The 23486-nt window shown below is 49.0% G+C and overlaps 1 protein-coding gene across 1 annotated transcript in view; it reads right to left on the reverse strand.

The window, feature by feature from the left end:
* agap3 (ArfGAP with GTPase domain, ankyrin repeat and PH domain 3) overlaps window positions 1-23486 on the reverse strand; it is a 56347-nt gene that overhangs the window by 8013 nt on the left and 24848 nt on the right. The window contains exons 9-13 of the mRNA XM_079750578.1: window positions 22341-22356; window positions 19093-19363; window positions 8059-8213; window positions 7355-7445; window positions 6340-6562 (exon numbers count right to left, since the gene is read on the reverse strand). Of these exons, the coding sequence (XP_079606704.1) occupies window positions 6340-6562; window positions 7355-7445; window positions 8059-8213; window positions 19093-19363; window positions 22341-22356 (756 nt within the window). The remainder of the gene's footprint in view (window positions 1-6339; window positions 6563-7354; window positions 7446-8058; window positions 8214-19092; window positions 19364-22340; window positions 22357-23486) is intronic.

Genomic DNA, 23486 nt, shown 5'->3' on the forward strand with positions numbered 1-23486 from the left:
GGAAAAGTGATTGGGAGAGAGAGGAATGTTTTCAGCATGCGGTATTATTCAGGAAATGAAACCGACGGTTAGCCTACACACACACACACACACACACAAACACACACACGTGCAAACAAACGCACGCACAGCACACAGATTTAGAAGGACATATTGGTGTCCGAAGCGACCACTGACACCAATTTCCCGCCCGTGTGTGCATACTTCAACCCCCTGTGTCTCGCCCTCGGCGGACTCCCCCTCCCCGTCCTCTACCATTTAAAGCCCTCTCTCCCAAGTGGCGTTGTGTGCCTGTTGTTGTCCTCGCCGCTAATCATATTTAAATGAGAGCCTTAGCTCGGGGTTAGCATGGGAGTGAGCTGCGCACGGCTAACCCTAACCCCGGTGATCGCCGAAGTAGACCAGTCACAGAGGCTCCCCTTTCAGTGTCTCACCGCCTCACTCGGGCCCGGGCTGGGGCTCCAGCCTCGCAGCGCCACACAATGGACGCTGACCCTGACTTAATTAAGTGGCAAATGGCGGAATGATTCTCCCTCAAAAGGCCCTGCCCACAGAGTCAAGAACACATGACTGCATGCAAATAAAGAGGAACAAACAAGGATAATTAGTCAAGCCTGAGAGACAAAGGCAAATGGGAATTTATGGGCGGGGTGGGAGGGAGAGAAGAGGGGGCGGAGTCGGGGAACGACCAATCTCGAGGGGCGCCCATAAAGGTGCTTTGGTCTGGTGGGGAGAGGAGAAGAGGTGGAGGAGGAAGTGGTGGAGGCCCGTCCCACACGGTGAAGAACACCGTCTTCCAAACACACACTTTGGTCCTCTGAGAACACAATCAAAAGGAGTTGCAAGGCGCCTCCCCCTCTCGCCTCAAGAAAACCCTGGCTGGCCAGGGACAAACCAAACAGATCCACTGAGGGGAAGGAATGAGAGGGGAGGGGGAGGGAAGGGGTGAGAGTAGCTGTCCTCGGAGGGGGACTGTCCTGAGCAAGTGCCCACGGTGGGGGTGGGGGTGCACCAGTTGTATGGGGCTGATTCCCATGCAGTTAGCGGACTCACTAACTGCAGTGTATTGAGCATGAGAGAGAGGGGAGAGATAGGGAGCGAGGGAGGAGGAGGAGGAGGAGGAGAGGAGGAGGAGGAGAGGAGGTGTCAGAAGATTCTCATGCAGTAAGCGGTCTCAATCACTGCTGTGTATTGAGCATGAGAGAGAGGGAGGTGAAGCAGAAGAGGAGGAGGAGGAGGAGGAGGAGGAGGAGGAGGAGAGGTGTCAGAAGACAGAAAGAAGTGGGAAAAAAGAAAGGGGGCCGAGAGAAAAATGACAGTGAGGGAAAAAGAGAGCACAACAGGGAGAGAGAGACGGGCCCCTGAGCATCAAAGGTTGCTAAGGCAGAGAAATGAAGCAGCCACACAGTAAAGGGCCACAGTAAAACTGCTCACTGACGGCCCCTACCGTCTAGGGGGGCTACAGCTCCAAGATGATGCCCTCCCTGCCAACAATAGCAGGACGGAGAAAATGTGTTTTATGAAGACGAATGCAGGGTTTTTCCAGAGTGGCCACTTCTCTTTCTTTCTTCACCAACTCCATTTCTTGGAGGTTGTTTCTTGCAGCAGAGTGCTGCCACGCAACAGCAGCTCTGACCACAGTCACAAGAGGGCTGGACTCTGTGTGGAGGGACAGAGAGCCAGGGAGAGAGAGAGAGGGAGAGAGAGAGAGAGAGAGAGAGAGAGAGAGAGAGAGAGAGAGAGAGAGGGGCCCGGCCAGTGGGAGAGCATATGGCCGCCCCGGGCGTGGGGATGAGTGGAATATATTGTGACATTAATGAGGTTGTCAGAGTCCTGGTGATGGAGTGGCTGTGTTTTTGTGGCAGCGAGACTTAACACCCTTAAAACGATCACGCTGTTAGCCCCCGCTGAACACCTCTCCCCCCCTCCCCCCTACCCCCAACCCCTTCACCCCTGCCTAACACCACAGAGGGTCTACATACTGCGCACGGACACAGGCCTTCCTCAACGTGAACACTTTTCCAAAGTGGTCTTTAACACCAAAGATTAAATAACACACTCACACGCTTTGTTCGAGTTCAGGCGAGCGCTCTCGGAGTCCGACGGCTTTTCTTTCATAATGGCTTTCGTATCTTTCGTTACAAAACTTCACCGTCTGAATCTCATGATCAGTGATAGATGATTTTTTGGCAGTTTGTTTACCTGGCTAAACTGTAAAATAAGCGTGATTAGTAACCATGGTGAATACCGGCTTATTACTAAGTTGTGGGTTCTGTCATAGAGAGAGAGAGAGAGAGAGGGAGAGAGCGAGGGAGAGAGAGAGAGAGAAAGATGGGGGAGAGGGAGAAAGGGAGAGAAAGAACGAGAGAGACAGAGAGGGAGAGCGAGAGAGGGAGAGATAGACAGAGCGGGAGAGGAAGAGAGCGAGACAGAGAGGGAGAGCACGAGAGAGAGAGGGAGAGCGAGACAGAGAGAGGGCGAGCGAGATAATAGAAGGAGGGAGAGACAGACAGAGAGAGAGCGAGCGAGAGCGACAGAGACAGAGAGAGAGAGACCAAGGGGGCAGTAAACAGGGGAGCCCGGCTCTGTTCATTAGTCTAAACGGATCAGCCCTCCTCCACCAGGGCTGCTGGCAAGGCCGGGCTGTCCCACCGGCGGCCCAGAGAGAGGGGCTCATCTCTGGCCTGTGAGCAGCCCGGACTCCCCCTCCGTGGGGGGGGTGGGTGGGGGAGAGCATCAGTGACAACATCAGTATGGTGGGGGTCTAATGTGCTAGGGAGCCTGGTGTAGTGGGGGCGGGGCCTGGCGTGGAAGGAGGAAGCGGGCCTTGGCATGGTGGGGGAGTCCGGTATGGAGGGAGTGAAGGGAGACGGGCCGTGGTGTGAAGGGGGCGGGGCCCTGGAGTTGAGGCGGGGGGGGGTCCCAGGTTGGAAGGGGTTAAACCAGCGGCGATGGGGGGGGTGGATGGGTGGGCGGGGGTGGAGAGGTTAGCGGTGTGATTCATTTTTATTACCGTGCGCCCCTGCAGGCAGCAGGAGTGGCAAATTATTTCTGAAACAAAGTGGAGGGCTCTCGTCAGAGCTATTACCCCCCCATGACCGGGGGCCGTGCGGCCCCTCGGAGGGTGACAGGCAGAGGGCCCGTGTCGGTGAGGGATAGCCGTCCACATCCGTCCACGCTCCGGGACATCTTCCCCCAAATGAGAACTGAGTCTCTGTGGCTGTGTGGGTGTGTGCATTTGTGTTTGTGTGTGCGCCCTTGTGTGGGTGTGTATGCACTTGTGTGTGTGTGTGTGTGTGTGTGTGTGTGCATGCACTTGTGTGTTTGTGTGCACTTGTGTGTGCGTGTGTGCACTTGTTTGTGTCTGTGTGTACGCACTTGTGTGTCTGTGTGTGTGTGTGTGTGTGTGCATCAGTAGATGGGCTGAGGTTAAAAACTAGCTGGTGGACTTTCCACCCCCCCCCCCCTCGCTCTATCTATCAAAATAGTACCGTGGCCTTTTCCTTTTTTTTTCTCTCACAAGCCCGCCAAGCAATTAGAGGTGACGTGCAGAAACACAACAACTGCCAGCTGCTAATTAAAACTTCACCTCCCCCCCATCCCCTCCTTCACCTCCCCCCCGCGATATACAGCCTGACCGCGGACACACGCCAGCCAGGGACTGGAGACACACTCATAGCTGTAGTCTACTCATTGCTGTAGCGTTTATCTACGCATTGCTGTAGTATTTATCTACTCATAGCTGTAGTATTTTTCTTAACAGCCCCGGTCACTCTCAGTTTATTTATTGAAACTTAAGTAAAACTAGTAACTAGTAACCTCATCTGCGATCCGTACAACAAATCCGTACCTTTTCCTTTCCCTTCCGATGTCGGAAACATCGTAAACTAAACCAATCCTCTGGATGAGCGCGTCTCAGCCGGATGTGTGACACGGCAGCGGCGGGAGCTAGCGTTGCAGGAGACAGTCTGATCAGATGGCGGGTGTATATTCGGATAGTTACTGAATCGTTTAGATTAGGTTGTCACTAGTGTTTAGCGGGAGGGAGCGGGGGAGGGAAGGGGGGGGGTCTATGTGCAAAGCATGGGTGTCATCGCACAAGCTGTTTCACGTCATCACATGTGACACAATTAAAAAAATAATGCAAAAAAGCGCCCTCGCTCTCGCTCGTGTGTTCTTTAATGGGCTGAGCGACAGCATGGAGGAGGGCTGCTGAGTGATGATGATGAAAAGTTACCGGGAAATGGCGAATAAATCAAGATATGTATATGTATGTAAATACCATCATTGTTCCTTACAGCGCTGCGTTGCTCTGTTTCTATCCGGGGCGTTTGAATCCTGATTGTTATTTTCAATTTTAGGAAACATACACAATAAGGTAACACGCCAGTTCTAGATTTCTCTAACCATAACGTTTTGTATATGTATTTGTATTAGCTATTTAGTTAATAAGATTGTGCGCGGTGTTAATGAGCGTTATCGGTCTGGATGGGGGACAGCAGAGGTGGTGTTGTGAACCAATGGGATGAGGTCTGGTCGTCCTGACACTGAAGAAGCTCTTGTTCCTGAGGGGCCGAGCGTCTGACACGAGTAGGAGAGGAATCAACATCAATAAACCTTCATCAAGACTGTGGCGGCGAGTGCGGGCTGGTTGGGGGTGGGGGCTCCCATTCGATAAATACCTGAGGGCCATCGCTCAATTCAAAACGGGCCGGAGTAGGGCACAATGGAGTGGAGATCCCGGACACAAAATGCATTATGGGCCAAGAGGAGAAGAGGAGGACTTAAAAAAAGAGAAAAAAGACGCATGGCCAATTATTTTACTTTTTTTTTTTTGTAAAATAATTTTGCTGACCCTTTAATCCAAAGGGACTTACAACAATTTATTCTCACTTTCAAAAACCGACAGCGGAGTCAACCTCGCAATGCGACTGCCAGCTCGTCGGGAGCAGTCAGGGTTAGAGGTGCCTTGCTGAGGGACACCTCGACACTCTAGGAGGAGCCGGGGATCAATCTAGCAACCTTCCGGTAACCAGTCAACCCGCTCTACCTCCTGAGCTACTGTCGCCCTTTTAGAGCAGGCAGGGGTGGGGCCTCTTGCTCAGTAAGACCTACTGATAGTCTGCAAACCTATTATTAAAATCAATAAAAACAATCCTGAAGTGCATCCCGATTCCAGTGACTTTTCATTACAGACGGATACTAGGTTTTCAGTAGTGCAACACAGGTGTACCAGAGTAATCCCATCTCCACACACCTCCACACACACACACACACACACAGTCCCTGCACATCCAGCTGACCAGGCCACCAAAGTGACCAACCCGGCCATGCGTTTGTGAAAGAGAGAGAGAGAGAGGGAGAAAGAGTGATGATGGGGGCTGTACGTGACAGGAACGTGATGGGGCTGGCCGGGGCCCGGGGGCCTGGCCTTTGGGTCTGTGTGGGTGCGGGGGGGGCTAACCATAATGGAGTGCTTAATTACCTGCACAGTCACAACACAGACAGACATTAGTCAGAGCAGGACAGTCAGGCCTCACCTGTCAGCGCGAGATAAACAACCCAGACGAGGAGTCGTCCCCCCCCCCCCCCCCCCCCCCCCCCCCCCAGAGGAGAGGAGGGGAGAGGGGAGTTAAGGGGGGGGTTAAGAGATCGGAATTTTGGGGTGGGGAACCTCGATCTCCTCTATTTGGAAAGAGAACATAGAATAGAATATTCTAGAGCTTTAAATGGACGCGCTTTCAGAGCTCGGGCACAGAGGCTGTTTGGGTTGTTAGCTCATTCCCCCTGAATCAGTGCAGACGCCACACTGTTGGGCTCCGTGTTGGTGGGGGGGGGAAAGTTGTCGTCTGTGTGCTAAATGATGTCGCGCAGAGCCAAGCCTTTTATTGACTTATGAAGCGGGCGCGAAGGCTAAGAGGAGACGTTGTGGAGCGATGAGACGAAGAGGGGATAAACATAGAGACACAGGAATAAAACACGACACCCTCCGGAATACAGTGCAGCGATTGATTCCTTTTGGATCAGGTTTGCCCCCGTTTCGACAAATGGGGGGCAAAATGGACGACAGAACTCTTGATGCTTCAGCGGCATCCGGCGCCTGACCCTGGAGAAGGTCTGTGACAAGTTTTTTTGTATCTGCATTAGCTCCAGCGTTAGCCCAAGCGTTAGCGCTAGCATTAGCTCTAGTGTTAGTTCTAGCATTAGCTCTATCATTAGTTATAGTTTGGTCTCTAGCGTTAGCTCTAGCATTAGCTCTAGTATTAGCTTTAGCGTTAGCCAGAGGCTACTTGCTGGCCGTGACTTCCTTCCACGTGGAGCCGAGACCAGGGGACCCACCTGGTGCCGTCGGGGCCGGGCTTGGTGTAGCCGTCCACGGCGCCCTCCCACACACTGTTGGCCATGGTGTTGCCGATGGCCGTCATCACCATGCTGAGCTCCACCGGCCAGTCGTCCAGATCCAGGGAGCGCACGCGCGACAGGTGGGTGCCCAGGTTACGGTGGATCCCAGAGCAGGCGATGCAGATCAGGGCGCCCAGGTTCAGACTGGCCCAGTCCGGGTCTGCAGGAGGGGAGGAGGGAGGGAGGGAGGGAGGGGAGAGATGGAGGGAGGGAGGGGAGGGGAAGGAGTGAGAGAGGGAGGGAGGGGAGAGATGGAGGGAGGGAGGGGGTAGGGAGGGGAGAGAGGGAGGGGAGGGGAGAGAGGGAGGGAGGGAGGAAGGGAGAGATTAGGAACCAAAACAAGCACACAGGCAGGACAAGTAGGGGCTAAGGTGCTCGACTAAAGGTACTGGGATTGAAGCCTAATGTCTACAGCCTTAACTGAAGGCCTCTTTTGCGCATGATGCCTAACGTACTCCTCAAAATAATTGCATGAAAACAACTGCTAGATAACTCGGTAGTAATGTTAATAGCAATAGTAAACAGCAACAAACAATTTAAACACGAGCTGATGAAATGATGATGTGATCAAACATTAACATTTATTAACCATAAAACCTTGATTAATGTACAGATAATGGATACTAATATAAATGATAACAAATGAGTGAATTTGTTTGTGCGCGTGATAAAAGGGTCCTCTCTATTGGACACAAGAACTGACGCACAACGTATCCTAAAAATAAACAACAACATCAAAACAGCGAATAAAATGATCTAAATAAAAGTTAACGGGGGAAAAATGATCAGTGTTGTTTATTCCTAAACAGGCTAGTAGATTAAAGGGAAATTGCACCATTGGGGTTTACAGGAGCACTCTTTAACAGCCATAAAACTAACCAGAAGTAAACCGCAACATTAAGGGGCTGATGTATGTGAACGTGTGGCAGGATGAGTGTTTATCTCTACTCACTGGGCGCGTCACAGTCCACACAGAAGCTGTTCCCCCTCACGTTCCTGATGGACTGGATGGTCAACGCGTCGCTCTGACTGCCCAGCCGAGACTGCAATAGATTCACAGGGGAAACTATAACTCAGCATGGGGTCAATTACAGGGTCCGGGGACAGGGGAACAAGATCATCGCTGCTCAGAAAAGGGATCCACACGCAGACGTGAGATGAATAGAGGGGCATTATCACACCAAAAGGAGGGGGAGGTGGGGAGACGGAGAGAGAAAGAAAGGGAGAGCTGGCAGATGAATATGAAAATGAAGTGCAGATTCCCCAGTGTGCTGACACAAGCTGTGTTCCATCGCTGATGTCTGTCACTTCTAATAAGCCATCCCCCTGCAACACCGCACCTGTCTGGGAAACCCACCACATCTGACAGCCTCCACCAGGCCGGGGCGGGGGCGACGGAGGGGAGGTGTGGGGGAGGGAGGGGAGGGAGGGGAGATATGTAAATGAGACCGCAGGGCCGTTACACATGTAGGCTGCGGCGGGAGGGTTAAGCAGGATTCTGGCTTTCCGCGTCGGCGAGGATCGCGGGATGTAAACGTTGTCGTCCACCAAGTCAGCGAGGGCACGCTGAGTGTGTGTGTGTGTGTGTGTGTGTGTGTGTGTGTGTGTGTGTGCGTATTTGCGTAAGTGCGTGTGTGTGTGTTTGCGTTGTCCTACCTTGTTCTTCATGCTCTCGCAGGACTGCAGGCTGGCGAAGATCTGGCTCTCGACGGCCTGCACCCACAGCTCCCGCTCTTCGAAGGTGGACGCCTCGAAGTTCCACGTCTGGCCGGTCAGCGACACGATCATAAACTCAAAGGAGTCCTCTTGCTCTGGAGGACAGAAGCACGACAGAAAGAGGGGCATTTTTAGAGATGAACGAAGTAGCGAAATAATATTTACCCCAAAAATTGGAGTGATATCTTCTTAGAAGATATCGATGCACATAGTGAGATAGTGGAGCCACTGTCTCCACTCAGACATTTAACCTTGATACTCAGCCTCTCATTCCGTGAGCATGCCCAGTGGCGCATCAAAGCTGAATCCAAACTTGTGGATTTGTTTGTTTGTGGACACCACACCACAAAACTACCTAGCCAGGGCAGTTTGTATGCGCACGTGTTGGAAGAACCAAAAGGTAAAGCTCTGAGATCTGCTAAACACTCATTTGGAATCTAATGAATGTCAATGGATCCCCAACTGCCCAATATCCAAACAAGACTTCATACGGCAAGAAATCATTGCTGTTTGACATTTAGACAATGTCCAGATGGGGAATATATACAAAATAATATAAGAATGATAAGAACTTCATCCAAACAAGGTCTTCACTTGCTGACAGTGTTATTGTGTTTGTCTATAAATCTGGCAGGCTATGTGGTAAGCAGTATGAGTTTAGGGGGCCCATGGCGATATAAAAACAGGCTTAGTGAGTGCCAACCGGACTAAAGGGCCGTATCACCTGTCTCACAGCTGGGAGCCCGCGTTCACAAAGTTGCCAGGCAACACCGGAGTCTCACCACTTCAGGTATCACAAGCATGTAATCACCATTGTCACTATGACCTCTTCTGGGGAAAGCTAGTGTGTGCTGAAAGGTATTCTGCTTGTTCCTTGTCGATCTGCTAGACACTGAAAGCAGTTGACTACACTGGATACTAGATTGACCCGTTAATCTCCTCGCAACCTAAAGACTACAGCTAAACCAGTTGTAAACCCTTTTAGTACTTAGGAACCAGTTTATCTCAACCTAAAGATTACAGCTAAACCAGTTGTAAACACTGCTAGTACTAAGGAACCCGTTTATTTAAACCTAATGACTACAGCATAACCAGCTATAAACACTTTAAGAACTAAAATATGGTTTGACATTAATCATTTTATCAGATCTTCATATTTGTGATATCATCGCCTCATTTTGACCCTATAACCATTGCTATAATCGGTTTACAAATTCCCCTCAAATATTCTCAAAATACTATATTCTCACATATTGGGGTCAGGTTTAATTTTTATTTTGTCTAGTTGCAACTATTCTGTCAAGCCTTTTAATTAACGAAAAAATGGAACAATATTAATGGCAGAGGCTGCTTCTTCTCTTTACAAAGGATGCCAGCCCAGCCCCTCCTTTCCCTTCAAACCTCCGCTGAACTAAATTACCAATGTGCGATGTGTGCGACAGGGGATTGTTACTATAATTAACCGCTCTCGATTAAGCAGGGCTTATGAAAATGTAACCTGTCATTTCGTGCGAGAGGTCTGACACAACATATGCTGGAACACATGTCAGAAAGGCTCCGTTGTGCGAAGGCAATTTATTATTTCCGTACAGTACAACGTGACTGATGTAACATCGCCAGTCCCTGCACATGCTCCCGATCATAGCCCAAATGATTTGTAATTACCTAATTATGTCTATGCAAATAGCGGGCTGATTTGCATAAACCATGGTAGGAGGGCGCAGGCTAAGTAGGCACAGGGGGGATGGCTTGCTCGTACATGGCTCTCACTCACTGCGTACCGGGAGTTGTGTCGTGATAGACTATCACGGATGCTCGTTAATGAGAACTACAATTTGATCAATAAGGGTTACCGTACATTTTTTCCCCAAGAAAGGAAATACTTAGAAGAAATTTGCATCATCAATCATCAAACAATATCATCACGAGCAGCAATTATCCTATCATCATTAGCGACATTAACACAAGCAATCAACACATCCTATTTATTAGCAATCAAGCCCCAACGCCGGGCGAAATGTACGTTTAACCGACGAAATTCATCGACTCGTTGTTGTGTGATGAAACACTGGCAGCTCACAGCCGCACAATAACGCTGGCCAATGACGGCATTGATATTCACACGGGCTAGTTTGATGTTTATAAATCAATACTTTCGGAGGCGGGATGCTGCCGTGCGACAGATGCCTCAAGGACAATACACTAATGTAGCAATCCCTTCGCTCTGGTGGAGGGCCAGCTCTTCGGGGGGAAAGCAATAATCCAATTAGCTCGACACCAACTTCAATTATCTGATTTAGTTTGTGCAATCGACTACAGGTCACAGGGAATCAATAGAGGACTCGCAGAGTCTCTGTATTTAGAGTTGCCCGTGAAGTCTTCTTTAAGCAGGGGTGTGATTCCCAGGCACAAGTTGGTATTTAATTACTGTGACCGTGGGGGGTAATAGGCGTCAGTTGGTAAAAGGACGAGGTTCAAGCCAGGAGGGAAATTGTCAGAAATTGAAAGAATTAAGACAGACGGAGCAGTTTGACTCTTACTGGTGTTTTTTTGCGGGGTTCCTTGTTTGCATAGTCCATAAAAGCTGGTTCCTTTAAAGAACATTCTACAGGATATCAAGGTTCATGCTCTAGTGTGTTCCATGCTCAAATGTTCCTCCGATGTTGTAACACGTGTAATTTTCTTTTTATAAACCTGGGAAAAAAAGCTAATTATTCTGTTGACTGGTCAGGCAACAAATTGGAGGCATTAAAACACTTTCATTATGGAGATTAAAAAAGCACTGGATGGCTGCGCTCTTAAACTGATGATTATACATGGCAAAACAAATCTAATTTTCCATGCAAGGGAAATTCCCATGGAAGCCAAACTGTACTCACTAAGGGGGACAGTGAGGCAACAGCCCTTTGTGTTTACTGTTTTTGTCACATTTTGCTCTCAAAAGAACCCTGGTTGTCAAAGGCAGTGCTTGGCACTCGGTTCTATGAACATCTTTACTGTACCACCAGCGGTATATTGTTTCTCTTTCTTCTGACAAAGGTAATAATTGTAAGTCGCTTTAGATAAAAGCTTCTACTCAATGCCATTAATGTAAATGTAAATGTTGGTAGACAGAGTCCATTCAAATCCAGTGTTTCATCACATCGTACGTGTTATTAAGTTTGTCCACCACCGCAATTTCATTCAAAATGGCCGTTGTGGTACTGTCATGTTCACTGAGCCTTTAGGAAGAAGCCAACAGACCCGTTTCACAGAGGTGTCATAGCAGGACCAACACAGGTGTCGCTCATGATATTAATAACGGGTCTGCTAATAGAATGCACTGGGGCAGACGGTCCACGGTCAATGTTGGATACCTTTACCAGTTCAGTCTACCACCCAGGTTCTGGTCCATAAGAAAAGCAGAGCCCTAATTAGCATTATGAGTGACAGCTGTGTTTGTCCTGCAATGGTGTGAACAGAGGAATTTGAGGAAAGTGTGTTTCCTCGAGTGGAAATGGCCCTGATATGACTGCTATCAGCATGGCTCTGAAATACGCTACGATGAGGACCGTAATGAGTCAACAGAGTACTCAACAACGGCAGTTAGCGAGACTGATTAGCGTGTCACATTAGCATTAGCGTGTAGCACCCTCCCACCATCCAACCAGATACTGACCAGCTCCACATTATTATCAAGTTCCAACGGATTAAAATTTAATTACCATGGTAACCATAATGAACGGCCATAGAGGCCATTTAGAGCCAGTACAAGCAAACTGTGCATAATGATGCTAATACTATTTGCTTTAGTTAACATGGAGGAATCGTTAACACCAAAAATCTATTATCACGGAGTAGCCATTAAGTTGCAGAGACGGACACACCGCAGCTAGAGAAGTAAGTATTCACCAGCTAATTTCTATCTTCTGTAAGGACAATTAAACAAGAGGGAAGAATAAAACTTTAAAATGTTCAGCAACAAAATCCATCAGAGCCACAATGACTGTCCTATATGTAAATAAAGATATCCACTGGGTTTAAATAATCAAAAGTGAAAAAAATAAAAATAAAATTGTGTCTGCAAGTAAATTCCATTAATAACTAGAAAAACCTGAGATCCAAGTATAGCATTATAAAAAAAAAAATCCCCCCCTCAAAAAAGAATATATGTTGACAAAAAAGACACAGTAGGAAGGAAGGAAGCACAGTGAATCCAGGACTATCACTCTATCTGTGTGTGTGTGTGTGTGTGTGTGTGTGTGTGTGTGTGTGTGTGTGTGTGTGTGTGTGTGTGTGTGTGTGTGTGTTGTTTGTGTGTGTCACACAGCAGATGTGGCAGGGCGGGGGCCCCGGCCCCAGATTAGTACCTCCGGGGTCGTTTAGGTGCTGCTGACCCCAGCTGGGTCGTCTGTATGGCGGACAGCAGGGAGACTCTATTCTGCTCTACTATACTGTCTATTATAGAACAGAGAATATACTCTATACTACTCTACTATACTGTCTATTATAGAACAGAGAATATACTCTATACTACTCTACTATACTGTCTATTATAGAACAGAGAATATACTCTATACTACTCTACTATACTGTCTATTATAGAACAGAGAATATACTCTATACTACTCTACTATACTGTCTATTATAGTACAGAGGATAAACTCTATACTACTCTTTACTATACCATCTATTATAGTACAGAATATATACTCGGTACTATAATAGACAGTATCGTACAGAGGGTATCTTCTGTATTGTACTGTGTTGTATGCTACCAGTGCGCATGTTCGAATGCGCATGTGAATGTGTTTGTGTGTGTGTGTGTGTGTGTGTTTCTATATGGATGTATGTGTGTATGTGTGTATATGTATGTTTATGTGTGTGTGTGTGTGTGTGTGTGGGAACAAGACAGGGGCTGAAGAGGACCCATCAAAAAGTGAGCCATCGTTGTGGTTTCCAGGAAGTGTGATGTTGTTGCCTTCCAGTTCGTCCTCCCCGCTACGCACGCACAAACGCACGCACACAGGCCCGCGTCAGCCAGTCACTTAAAGAAGTGCTCGCCATTCCCGTGAATTAACGAGCAGTTGGGAAGAACAGGCCAAGGCGGTGCCATCTGTAAATGTCACAGGCACTGCTTGCTCATTTTACACATCATTAAAGCCAATATTCCTAACCTGTATCAGAGCAATCAGGAGCAGGCCATTACTGCCACAGGAGCCCCGAGGGAACCACAGCCCAACTCAGAGAGGAGGAGAGCGGGAGAGGGAACACACTCTTTATCTCCTCGACACACACCCAGGGCCACACACCCACACACCCACACACAAACGCCGTCTTACTGCTACATTTGTAAATATGAAGGCAACTACATGCACAGGGACACAAATACCTAGCGCCGACACACACAACTCGCACGCACGCGCACACAGCCACACACACACACACACACACGCAGGCAAACAACCACACACAGATGCACACAAGCAATCGCGCCCGCAAAAGTAATAAGCGCACCTTGCTCCAATAAACGGGCACACAAACGAAAGCGACATCAGAGCGCTAATGGCGAGCACATTTAGCGCACGAGAACAAAATGAAAATGCCACCAATTTGCGCATGTATCTGTGGGCAGTGTGTCGAGAGCTCAGATGAGAATCTAGTTATTCCGTTCCCCCCCCCCCCATCCCCTCCCCTCGATACTGTGGCATGTAGAAAGCGAAACCTATTACGAGAGCCAGGACTCCGGGGACAGCTTTTAGAAATGAGAGCGACTCGAGGAGAGAGACAAAACAAAGTATTGAGATAAACACCTACTATCAGCACAGGCAGTTAAACCTCAATTTCCTAATCCTCAGCTGGACTCCAGAGGAACTTAAAGCCAGCTACAACAGAGGAGGAGCGGCGTGATGGAGCCCGTCTCATGTCTGGGGGGACCACAGCTAATTACACGCCTGGTTTTTAGCCAGTTTGAGGCTGCTTTTTCAAGAGTGCTTTTCAAGAGCTGCCGTTTTGTTGGCTTTCTTTTGGTGTGGCAACGACAGAGGGGACGAGTTGGGTTCCTGCTGGGATAGATTGGAGAATCGAATGTGGTTGCGATTGTCCTTTTGGTGTGTTTAATAAGATTTGGCTAGGCCAAACTGAACCGAAATGACTGAAGAAAATCTCAGGTGGAGATTTTTACCGTTCAGCTATTCTATCCATCCTTCCAGTCCATTGGGGTCTGTTTTTGCCACTGTTCGGATAATCACGTGTTCACGATAAGGAGATTAGGATACATTGATTAAATGATTAAGTGTACGAAGTAGAGCCATCTTACTCCAGCAAGACAAGCTAGGGACAGAGATTCATGTATAATAGAGAACAATCTAGAAGCTAGTGTTCCATGCAACTCTATGAGAGTCAATTCACTGCTTTCATCAGAGGTCACCAAAAACAATTAACTGCGGTTCACAAAAGACTAATATTTATAATATTTTGACCTGCTAACAGGAGGGGGTTAATGTTGTCTCAAAATTATTATTCTCTATCAGCGAGGGCTGTAATTGGTGGAATTCAATCTTAATTGACAACATGTACACAACACAGAGTTTGCGTGCTGTGTAGATGGATCCTAATTGTTGCGTTTTCACATCGGAATTGGGGTTAATTTGGAGTTAATGAGAAAAGTTTGGGAGCAGACATGTCTCAATAATTTAATTCCATGGCAGCAGTGGAGTCGGTCTTTTTCTTCAAGGTTTATCAATAATACAATCGTGACCGCTTTTTCCGTTGAAGTCAAGGTAGGGTTTAGGCATCTGGACTGCTCACATTGGGGATCAAACTCAGAACCTTTTGGCTGAAAGTCAAACAGCCACTTGACTGTCCTGTGCCCTCTATCACTTCAGAACTTGGGTCCATTCGTGTGACCTCGAAAAATCAAATCTATTCATACAAAAGACACGATCAGCCACAGAAAGCCTTCCTCCTTGTTCATATTTTTCTCATTTCGGCCCAGTCACCAGTGCGGCAGTTTAACTAAGTATTATTCGATTTTGTAATCAGCGTTTAAAGCAACCGTGCTGTGTGAATCATTCTTACAAGAAACCCAATTCAGTTCAGCCACCATTCCCCTTGTCTTGAGAAGATAACTTGAACTAGCAAATTACTTTCAATTGAACACCTTTTAAACGTTTCAGTCAAATTGCTGATGTTCAATCGCTGATGATTAAAACGTGTGATTGTAATTTTAATTAGTTGAGTGTTTCATGGAATTGTATGATTTGATGTGAATATTTTGGGGGGGGGGGGGAATTAAAAAAAATCTAAATAAACCAACACCAAACTCCAAAGTAAAGAATACAATATGAAACTGATTACAAAGTGGAGAGCTGAGATTTATCCAACAGCACCAATAAACTCCTTCTTTTAACAGACCTACTTTACTCCCGACTCCTTTCACTTTATCGACAGCACTGAACCTGACAAGAGTATAAATGTCCTTCGAATCAAGAACCAGGGGGGTCGCCATCAAGACCCTTCCTCCCGTCGCAGACTCCCCTTTCTCCTCCGTCTCCTCCTTGTCTACTCCCCTCCAAAAAAATAAAACCTAAACCAATGAACACTTGCTTTAAAACAGAAATACATTAATGACTCTCAGCGACAGCCTGCATTAATCAGAGGGGACTCCCCCTCCTCCTCCCCCCGTTCCTCCAACACGAAGCTTTATCGGCCATCGATTTTCCAGTGGGTTTTTATGTCGGGGGCGCCACACCGAGGGAGCCGGGTGTGCCGGGGCCGCCGCTGAGAAACGCATTACGGGGCTGTCAGCTGTCCCGCCATGCGTCCTGCATCATCCTTTAAGCACATGAGGAGTTCATTACGGCACGCGCGGCCCTCCCAGCGCTGATGGGAGGAGAGGGAACTGCGTCCGTCGAGCGTAATCCGCGTATGCGACGATCGGCGAACGACCAGACGAAACGTATCCATGTGGGGGTGGCACTAGCTCAGGAGGTAGAGCGGGATGGCTGGTAACCGGAAGGTTGCTGGTTCAATAGTTTGATCCCTGGCTCCTCCTAGCTGTGTGTCGAAGTGTCCCCGAGTGAAACGCACCCCCCCCCCCACCCGACTGCTCCTGATGAGCTGGCTGTCGCCCCGTGCGGTTGACTCCACCGTCGGAGTGTGAATGTGTGAATGAATGGTTGTAAGTCGCTTTGGATAAAAGCGTCAGCAAAATGCAAAATGTAAATGTTTAATTGTGTTTTGTTGTATCCGCGCGGTACACCTGCCAGTCTGCAGCGGTGGCGCAGTGTTTTGGGCTCGGAGGTCTCACTGCGCTTCTGTATTTAGAGTTGATGATGATGATAAAGGTAGTTGTCGTCGTGACGATGCTCAGCGGGGGAAATCACGGGATTTTTATTTTTACACTCTCTATTATAAAAACAGTGTTTTTTATCGACGCGCCTTTCGGTAATTTCACCGTTTCCTAAATAATTGTTGACACAGAACGCTGGTTTTCAGCTGTTAAGCGTAAATATATTGGAAAACTTTCAGCGCCACCCCCCCTCCCACCTCCCTCTCTCCCCATCATCTGAAGTCTCTGCCTCGTGTGTACAGTAGCTTAGCAATTACCGCACAGCAACAGTTTCCCCCTCGCTCCTCATACGTTCCCCACTTCCTGTGTTGACCGAAATGATGCCTCACCTTAAGACACTCATGCTCCTTTGATTTATGACACTTCAAAACTACTAAAATTCAATTTCAGCCCGCATTCCACGCCTCTGATTGCCTCATAAATGAGATAAACTGATAGCAATTTATTCACGGGCTCCCAACTCTCTCTCTCTCTCTCTCTCTCTCTCTCTCTCTGCCTCTCTCCTCTTCCGTCAGCGGAGAGACACGACTTGCATCCTAGACTCGGGTGACTCTGATATTTAACGCGTCTGTATTCCAGAGGCATCCAGTAGAACAGACAAGCTGATGCTAATCGAAAAACCTTGCAGGGGGGGCGGGGGGGAGATACGAAAAACAATGTGCTTGTTTGACGGTGTGAAAACCTTTCTGAACGGACCCGCTCTACAGCCATATCTTCATGCCCTGCTGAGATGTGAATTTCTCTGTATGTAGCATTACAATGTGGGTTCAATTATTTTGTCCCCCCCTCCATACCCGATGACTTGACTTGTCCTCCCCAAATATTCAATACACAGCATTTAAATCGCCTCTATTCTGAACGATAATCCAATGAGCATCACAATGCTGATAAGGGTTCAGCAGAAAGCCTCTAAAGCCTCACTTGTTTGAAGCTATGGTTCAGTTCATTACTGGGAGGCTGTGATGGTGGATTACCATTAGAAACTACAACTACTAAATAGTACGAGTAGAGAACACCATAGATAGTTATGGAATGACAAAAACAAAGTTAAGCCACAAACCACTAATGACCACTGAATGAGACCGAGAATATGAAACATCACACCGACAGTAAGTTTTCTCCTCCCCGCTCACGCATTCATTGATGAGATCATATATTACATTATAGTTATAGTGTTAAAGAACTTTTGTATAGAAGAGGTATTATACTGTTTAAAACCCATATCTATAGATACGGTATTATACATGTTAACATATCTATAGATAAGTTATTCTATAAGTTAACAACCATATCTATAGATAAGCTATAATACATGTTAACACACACAAATATATATATATGTATATATGGTCATATCTATAAATAAGTTATATACATTAAACCTATATCTTAGATAAGGTATTTTACACATTAACATATCTATAGATAAGGTATTGTACATGTTTAAACTCATATCTATAGATTAGATATTAAACAGGATAAACCGCCATATCTATAGAGGTACCCCAGACTCATCCACAACATCATCTGAGTCAGGGACCAATCAGAGTGCTTGTATTATGCTGTTGATGGAGCCCCACACGGCTGTGGAACACCCCTCATCAGGCCACTTATCTCCGAGATGCTAATGGCCTCCCCTCCAAACAATGTGGTCAACAGACCCTTTCCAACTTTAAAGAGGAGCTGTCGGAAAGCATGATAAAAAACTGTAATGGTTATAAATGCCGGGCCCCATTCAGAGGGCCCCGGCGCCATTGTTGTTGATCACCGACGTATCAATCATGTTGATTGATCATCACACTCCGCTGACATCAGTTTCATGGCCTCCGAGATGCGACTCTGTGGTCTTCACAATGCCGTCCAATTAGGGCCCTCCATTCATCACCGGGGGCCAGAGAATCGTTATTAATTGGGTGGAGGGGCCCGCTGCCACTCCCCTGCTGAGACGCCATAGCTACTGGCGACCGGGGGCCATTTATACTAACTCAGAGAAGAATGAGAGGTTTGGGGGAGAGGCGGTTGGTGTGGTGGCCCCCCCAAAAAATTTAAATAATTTAGGAGTGTCTAGCAACCCCCCTAAATACAGGCACCACCACAAAAACAAATACAAAAAAAACAAAGTTAGTATCTATTGTGCTAGAGTTGTTCCGATACCGATAACAGTATCGGAAATTATCAGTGCACCAATCCGATACAATCACATGACTCATTTAATACACAGGCAAAGAACATCACAAACACATCCGGTGTTATGCTGCGTTCGTTAACGGTCCGAGGTGGAAAATCTGAATTGGAAACGTGTGTCATCTACTTAATTATTATTTTAATTTTAATAATTATCTACTTAATTATTATTATAATTATAGATTATAAATGTAAATCTAGTTCTGAAAAAAAAGAATGAGAGAACCCTTCAATAAGAACGAGTGCTATTGGTAGTTCCAATGCTAGATGCTGTATCGGTATATACTCGGAATCGGCCGATACTCAAGTTCAGGAATCGGAGTCGGTATCGGGAAGGAAAAAATGGTATCGGAACATCTCTCGTTTTTGAGGGGCCGGTATCAACCAAAGCCCGGTACCAACCGAAACACTGTTCCCCATGGGTCAACATGCGGCGGGCCCCCAGGGGCCGGTCTTACCCTCGGTCCCGCCGGTCAGGCTGTCGGGCTTGGTGATGCCCGTGCTCTTTTTCCGGCGGTGCTTCTTGCGGTTGGCGTGGGGCGACGGCGGCGGCTCCAGCTTGGGACTGGTGGCCCCGGCTCCTCCCCCTCCCGCGGTGGCCCCGGGCCCCCCCGCGTTGGCCTCGCCTGTCCCGTTGGCTGAACGGAGACAAACAAAGAACACACGTGGATATGAGTTCACCGATTGTCCACAATAATCACGTCGGTCGCTTGGTGTTTTTTTGTATTTCTGTTGACAGATACCTCGGAGATCTCGAGCGGAACGGAACGGAGCTGAATTTCATAGAGCCGAAGTGTGCGGTATGTGTGTGTGTGTGTGTGTGTTTTTGTGTGTGTATGTGCATACGGTGTGTGTGTATGTGGGGAGGGTGTATGTGTGTGCGGTCATGGTGTGTATGTGGTGTGTGTATATGGTGTGTATGGCGTGTATGTGTGTGTATGAGATGTGTATGTGTGTGTGTATGCTGTGTGTGTATGCTGGTGTGTATGCGGTGGGTCTACTAGGTGTGTATTGCGTGTATGGCGTGTCATTGTGTATATGGTGTGTATTGCGTGTACTGTGTGTAAGTGCCATTGGCGCCAGTGGAAAATGAGGGGCGATAAGAGTTGGAAAACGCTGGGAGTGGTTGAGAACTAACTGTGCTCCGTGGACGCGGACGGGCTGACGGACAGGTATGGGGCCATCAGCTAACTAATGTTATCTGGATCGGCCCCGGGGCCCCGGCTCTCTATACCACTGTGTCTGAGAGTGACAGCGAAGCTTAGAGCTGGCTTTGTTTCTTGTAAGTGATTTTATAAATGTGATATCACTAGCGATACCGTCGGGCACAGAGCGAGATGGGAGAGACGGGGGGAGAGAAGGAGGGAGTGGAGTAGGGGGGACGTCAGCTTGCCATCCTTCTGATTTCCTGACATTTGACATCACCTTCCCTTCCTCTCTCCCCCCTCCGGGGGCCATTATGAATCAGGGGGAAGGGGCCACGGGCCCGAGGGCGGGAGGAGCAGGGCGGGCCGGTAGATGGGCCCCATATTGCTCCCCTCTTACCACCCTGTGTGGCGCTGGCAGCCTCCTCCATTGTCTCCCATCAAAAGCTCATTGTTGCGGGGCAAACTCCATTCATTCCCCCCGCACACCGCCCAAGCCCCGGGGGCGCGGGGCGCTGGGACAAGGGGGCCCAGGGATTATTGCTGTTGTTGTTGCCAGCCGCGCACGCACACACACACACACACACACACACACACACACACACACACACACACACACGCCATAATGTGCAGCGCTGTGCCATTAGCCAGTGTAAAACATTAGGCCTAATTTGGTCATTACCTTTAGGGAGATGGAGGCTGCCGTGGTGGAGTAGGTTTAGCTCAGCAGGGGGGCTTCTGGGATGTTAAAGTGAGGCGGTGGGGGGAGGAGGAGGGAGGAGGGAGCTAGGGGAGCAGGGGGGGGGGAGTTGTGGCTGCGGTTGTTTAGAGCGTAGGCAGGAAATAAAGATGGAAATATAAATAAAGAGAAAGTGCTGCCCGTGACTCTGGTTATTACGCCTCTCCGCGATGACTTATCAGCACAGCTCAGGAACAACCCGGAAACGCGTCACCTTTTTTCGTTCATCTCCCCGTTGGGATCAATGCACGATGTGCCTGACGTTAATGGGAACGTTAAGGACGACACCTCGCGCAAAAAAACAACACAACACTCTTGCCCTGTATCGAACAGACCGCCCGGACGAATCAATAAGCCCCCCATCAGCGCGGGGGACCGCGGGGACGCAGTGTGTACGGCAGCGCTCAGCCCCTCCCTCTGCCGCCGCCACCGCCGCCGCCGCCGCGACCGGGCGTCTGTTTCAATTTCCCTGCTCCCTTACAACAGCCCCCCCGAGACGAGTCATTAGCTGCCTCAGACAGCTGGGGGCACAGGGGTCCTCCATGTGCACACCCCCTTCTCCCCTACACCAGCCTCTCCTCCTCCCCCCTCTCCCCATGCCCTCCTCCTCCCTCTCCCCATCCCCTCCTACTCCTTCTCCCCTGCCTTCTCTTCCTTCTCCTCCATCGCCTCCTCTCTCTTTCTCCCTCTCTTCTTCTCTTTCCCCCACCTCCTCCCTCTCCTCCTCCTCCTCCCCCCTATCCTCCTCTCCTCCCCCCCTCTCCTCCTCCTCCTCCCCCCATCCTCCTCTCTCTCCTCCCTCTCCTCTCTCTCCTCCCTCTCCCCCTCCTCCCCCCCTCTCCTCCTCTCTCTCCTCCCTCTCCTCTCTCTCCTCCCTCTCCCCCTCCTCCTCCCTCTCCCTCTCCCTCACAGCGTCTGTCCCGGCGTCCCGGCGGCCGTATGGCTGGGCGTGGGGGGGGGCTGGGACCTGCCACCGCCATGACAGCCAGCATTTGTTTAATGTCGCTTGAGGTTAAAGGGCCCGCCTCCCCTCTAACCTCACCCCGGCCCGAGGGGCACCCCCACAACGGTCATAAACACCTCTAATTATCAATATCTGCCCCTTAATGTGGTGGAGGATGACCCCGGCGTGTGAGACAGACTCACGCGGGGGTCAGAGCGACTCCCTTCATGTTTTGAGTCGACAAGGTGATAACGCACACAGACGTCACTAATGTGAAGGGATAAGGAAGAGGACTTAGAGCGTTTAGATGGACACACACACATACACCATTAAGCTACGATATCCTGTCACGTAGACGTAAATAGGGTCTCTGTGTCTTCAGCTCTCCTCGGGATGTAAACCACCCGAGTGTCTGATAGATCACTGCTTCTACTGAGAGAGAGCTGCCAAACTAGGACTGGACCCACACCAGAGAGGGAGAGAGAGAGAGCGAGAGGGAATAGGAGAGGGCGAGAGAGAGAGAGAATATAAGAGGGAGCGAGAGAGGGCGAGAGAGAGACAGAATATGAGAGAGAGCGAGAGAGGGCGAGAGAGAGACAGAATATGAGAGAGAGCGAGAGAGGGCGAGAAAGAGAGAGAATATGAGCAAGGGCGAGAGAGAGAGAATATGAGAGAGAGTGAGAGAGGGCGAGAGAGTGTATGAGGGGCCATCAGGAGCCAGCTGTGTAATGAAGCACAGTGGGTCTCGGAGTGTCTCTCTCTCCCCACTCAGCAGCAGAGCGCTCCTGGGCAGCTGAATAGGTATCAGCCTAACCTGTGATTACAGTGCATTACATTCTGGCCAGGGAGATGACAGCTTAAACCTGCTCCACAAATTACCACGCTGAGGCTGAGACTAAGAGGAGAGGGGGGGGGAAACTCAACGAGAGTTGGAGAAAAATAGAGGAATAAGTAATAAGAGAGGGAGAGAGAGAGAGGGAGAAAGAGAGAGAGAAAGAGAGAGACAGAAAGAGAGAGGGAGAAAGAGAGAGAGAAAGAGAGAGACAGAAAGAGAGAGACAGAGAGAGAGAGAGACAGGCAGAGAGACAAACTAGGGACAAAGACACAGAAAGAGAGAGACAGAAAGAGCGAGACAGAGACAGAAAGAATGAGACAGAGAAAGAGACAGAGAGAAACAGAGACAGAGAGTCATAACGACAGAGAAAGACAGAGAGAGAGCTTGTTTCATTGTAATTCAAGGGGCTCGGGGTGAGCAGCACTCTGATTCTGCCAGGCCCCTTGACATGGCAGGCCTGCCTGTCCTCAATCAAAGCCAACCGCTGCAATTAATGGGGAAAAAAAATTAGAAACAATCACCGCCGCCCCCTTATTATCCTCAATTAGAGCGCGCTAATCAAGGCCCGATCCCGCTCCGCCGCGCTCTCCAAACTAAATGTCAAACTTCATTACGGCCCCGCGCAAGAAATCAAACTCCCCCCGGGCGTTCACCTCTCCCGGCGGGAGGCCAGGGGGGTTCAGGCACAAGAACCGCGCCGCAAAGGCGCAGGAGAAGAAGAAACTCTCGCTAAACCTTGCATTAACCGCCTTGATTTACCGTGAGCGTTTAAGTTCCGATAACAACGCGCCGCGTTGACGGCGTCGGTACTTCAAGGCGCAGGTTTTCACCTCCACGACCACAAGGCACTTAAGGGTGAAACTTCCGGGGGCGGGGGCGTTTATTCTGAGACGTGGCCATGCCCCTTGTGGCGGCTTGATGTCAGAAACTCTACCGAGCCGCGGTATTTAAGATGCAGTCGGTGTAATCATCAGGGTGCGTGTCTGTGACATTACTTTTCGGGGTCTTTCAAAAAAATAAATAATAATAACGACGGGAAAACACTTTTTTTTAATCCAGGTGCTAAGATTGGGATGCAGCGACGCCTGAGCATATTTAACCCAGCTCCCGGCGGCCCGTGGCGATTAGGCACGGCTGTCTTTATGGCTGCGAGCGATCCACAACACGGCGAGGGGATTTAATCAGAAAGC

The sequence above is a fragment of the Pollachius pollachius genome, assembly GCF_949987615.1.
Source record: "Pollachius pollachius genome assembly, chromosome: 14".
Classification (NCBI taxonomy): domain Eukaryota; kingdom Metazoa; phylum Chordata; class Actinopteri; order Gadiformes; family Gadidae; genus Pollachius; species Pollachius pollachius.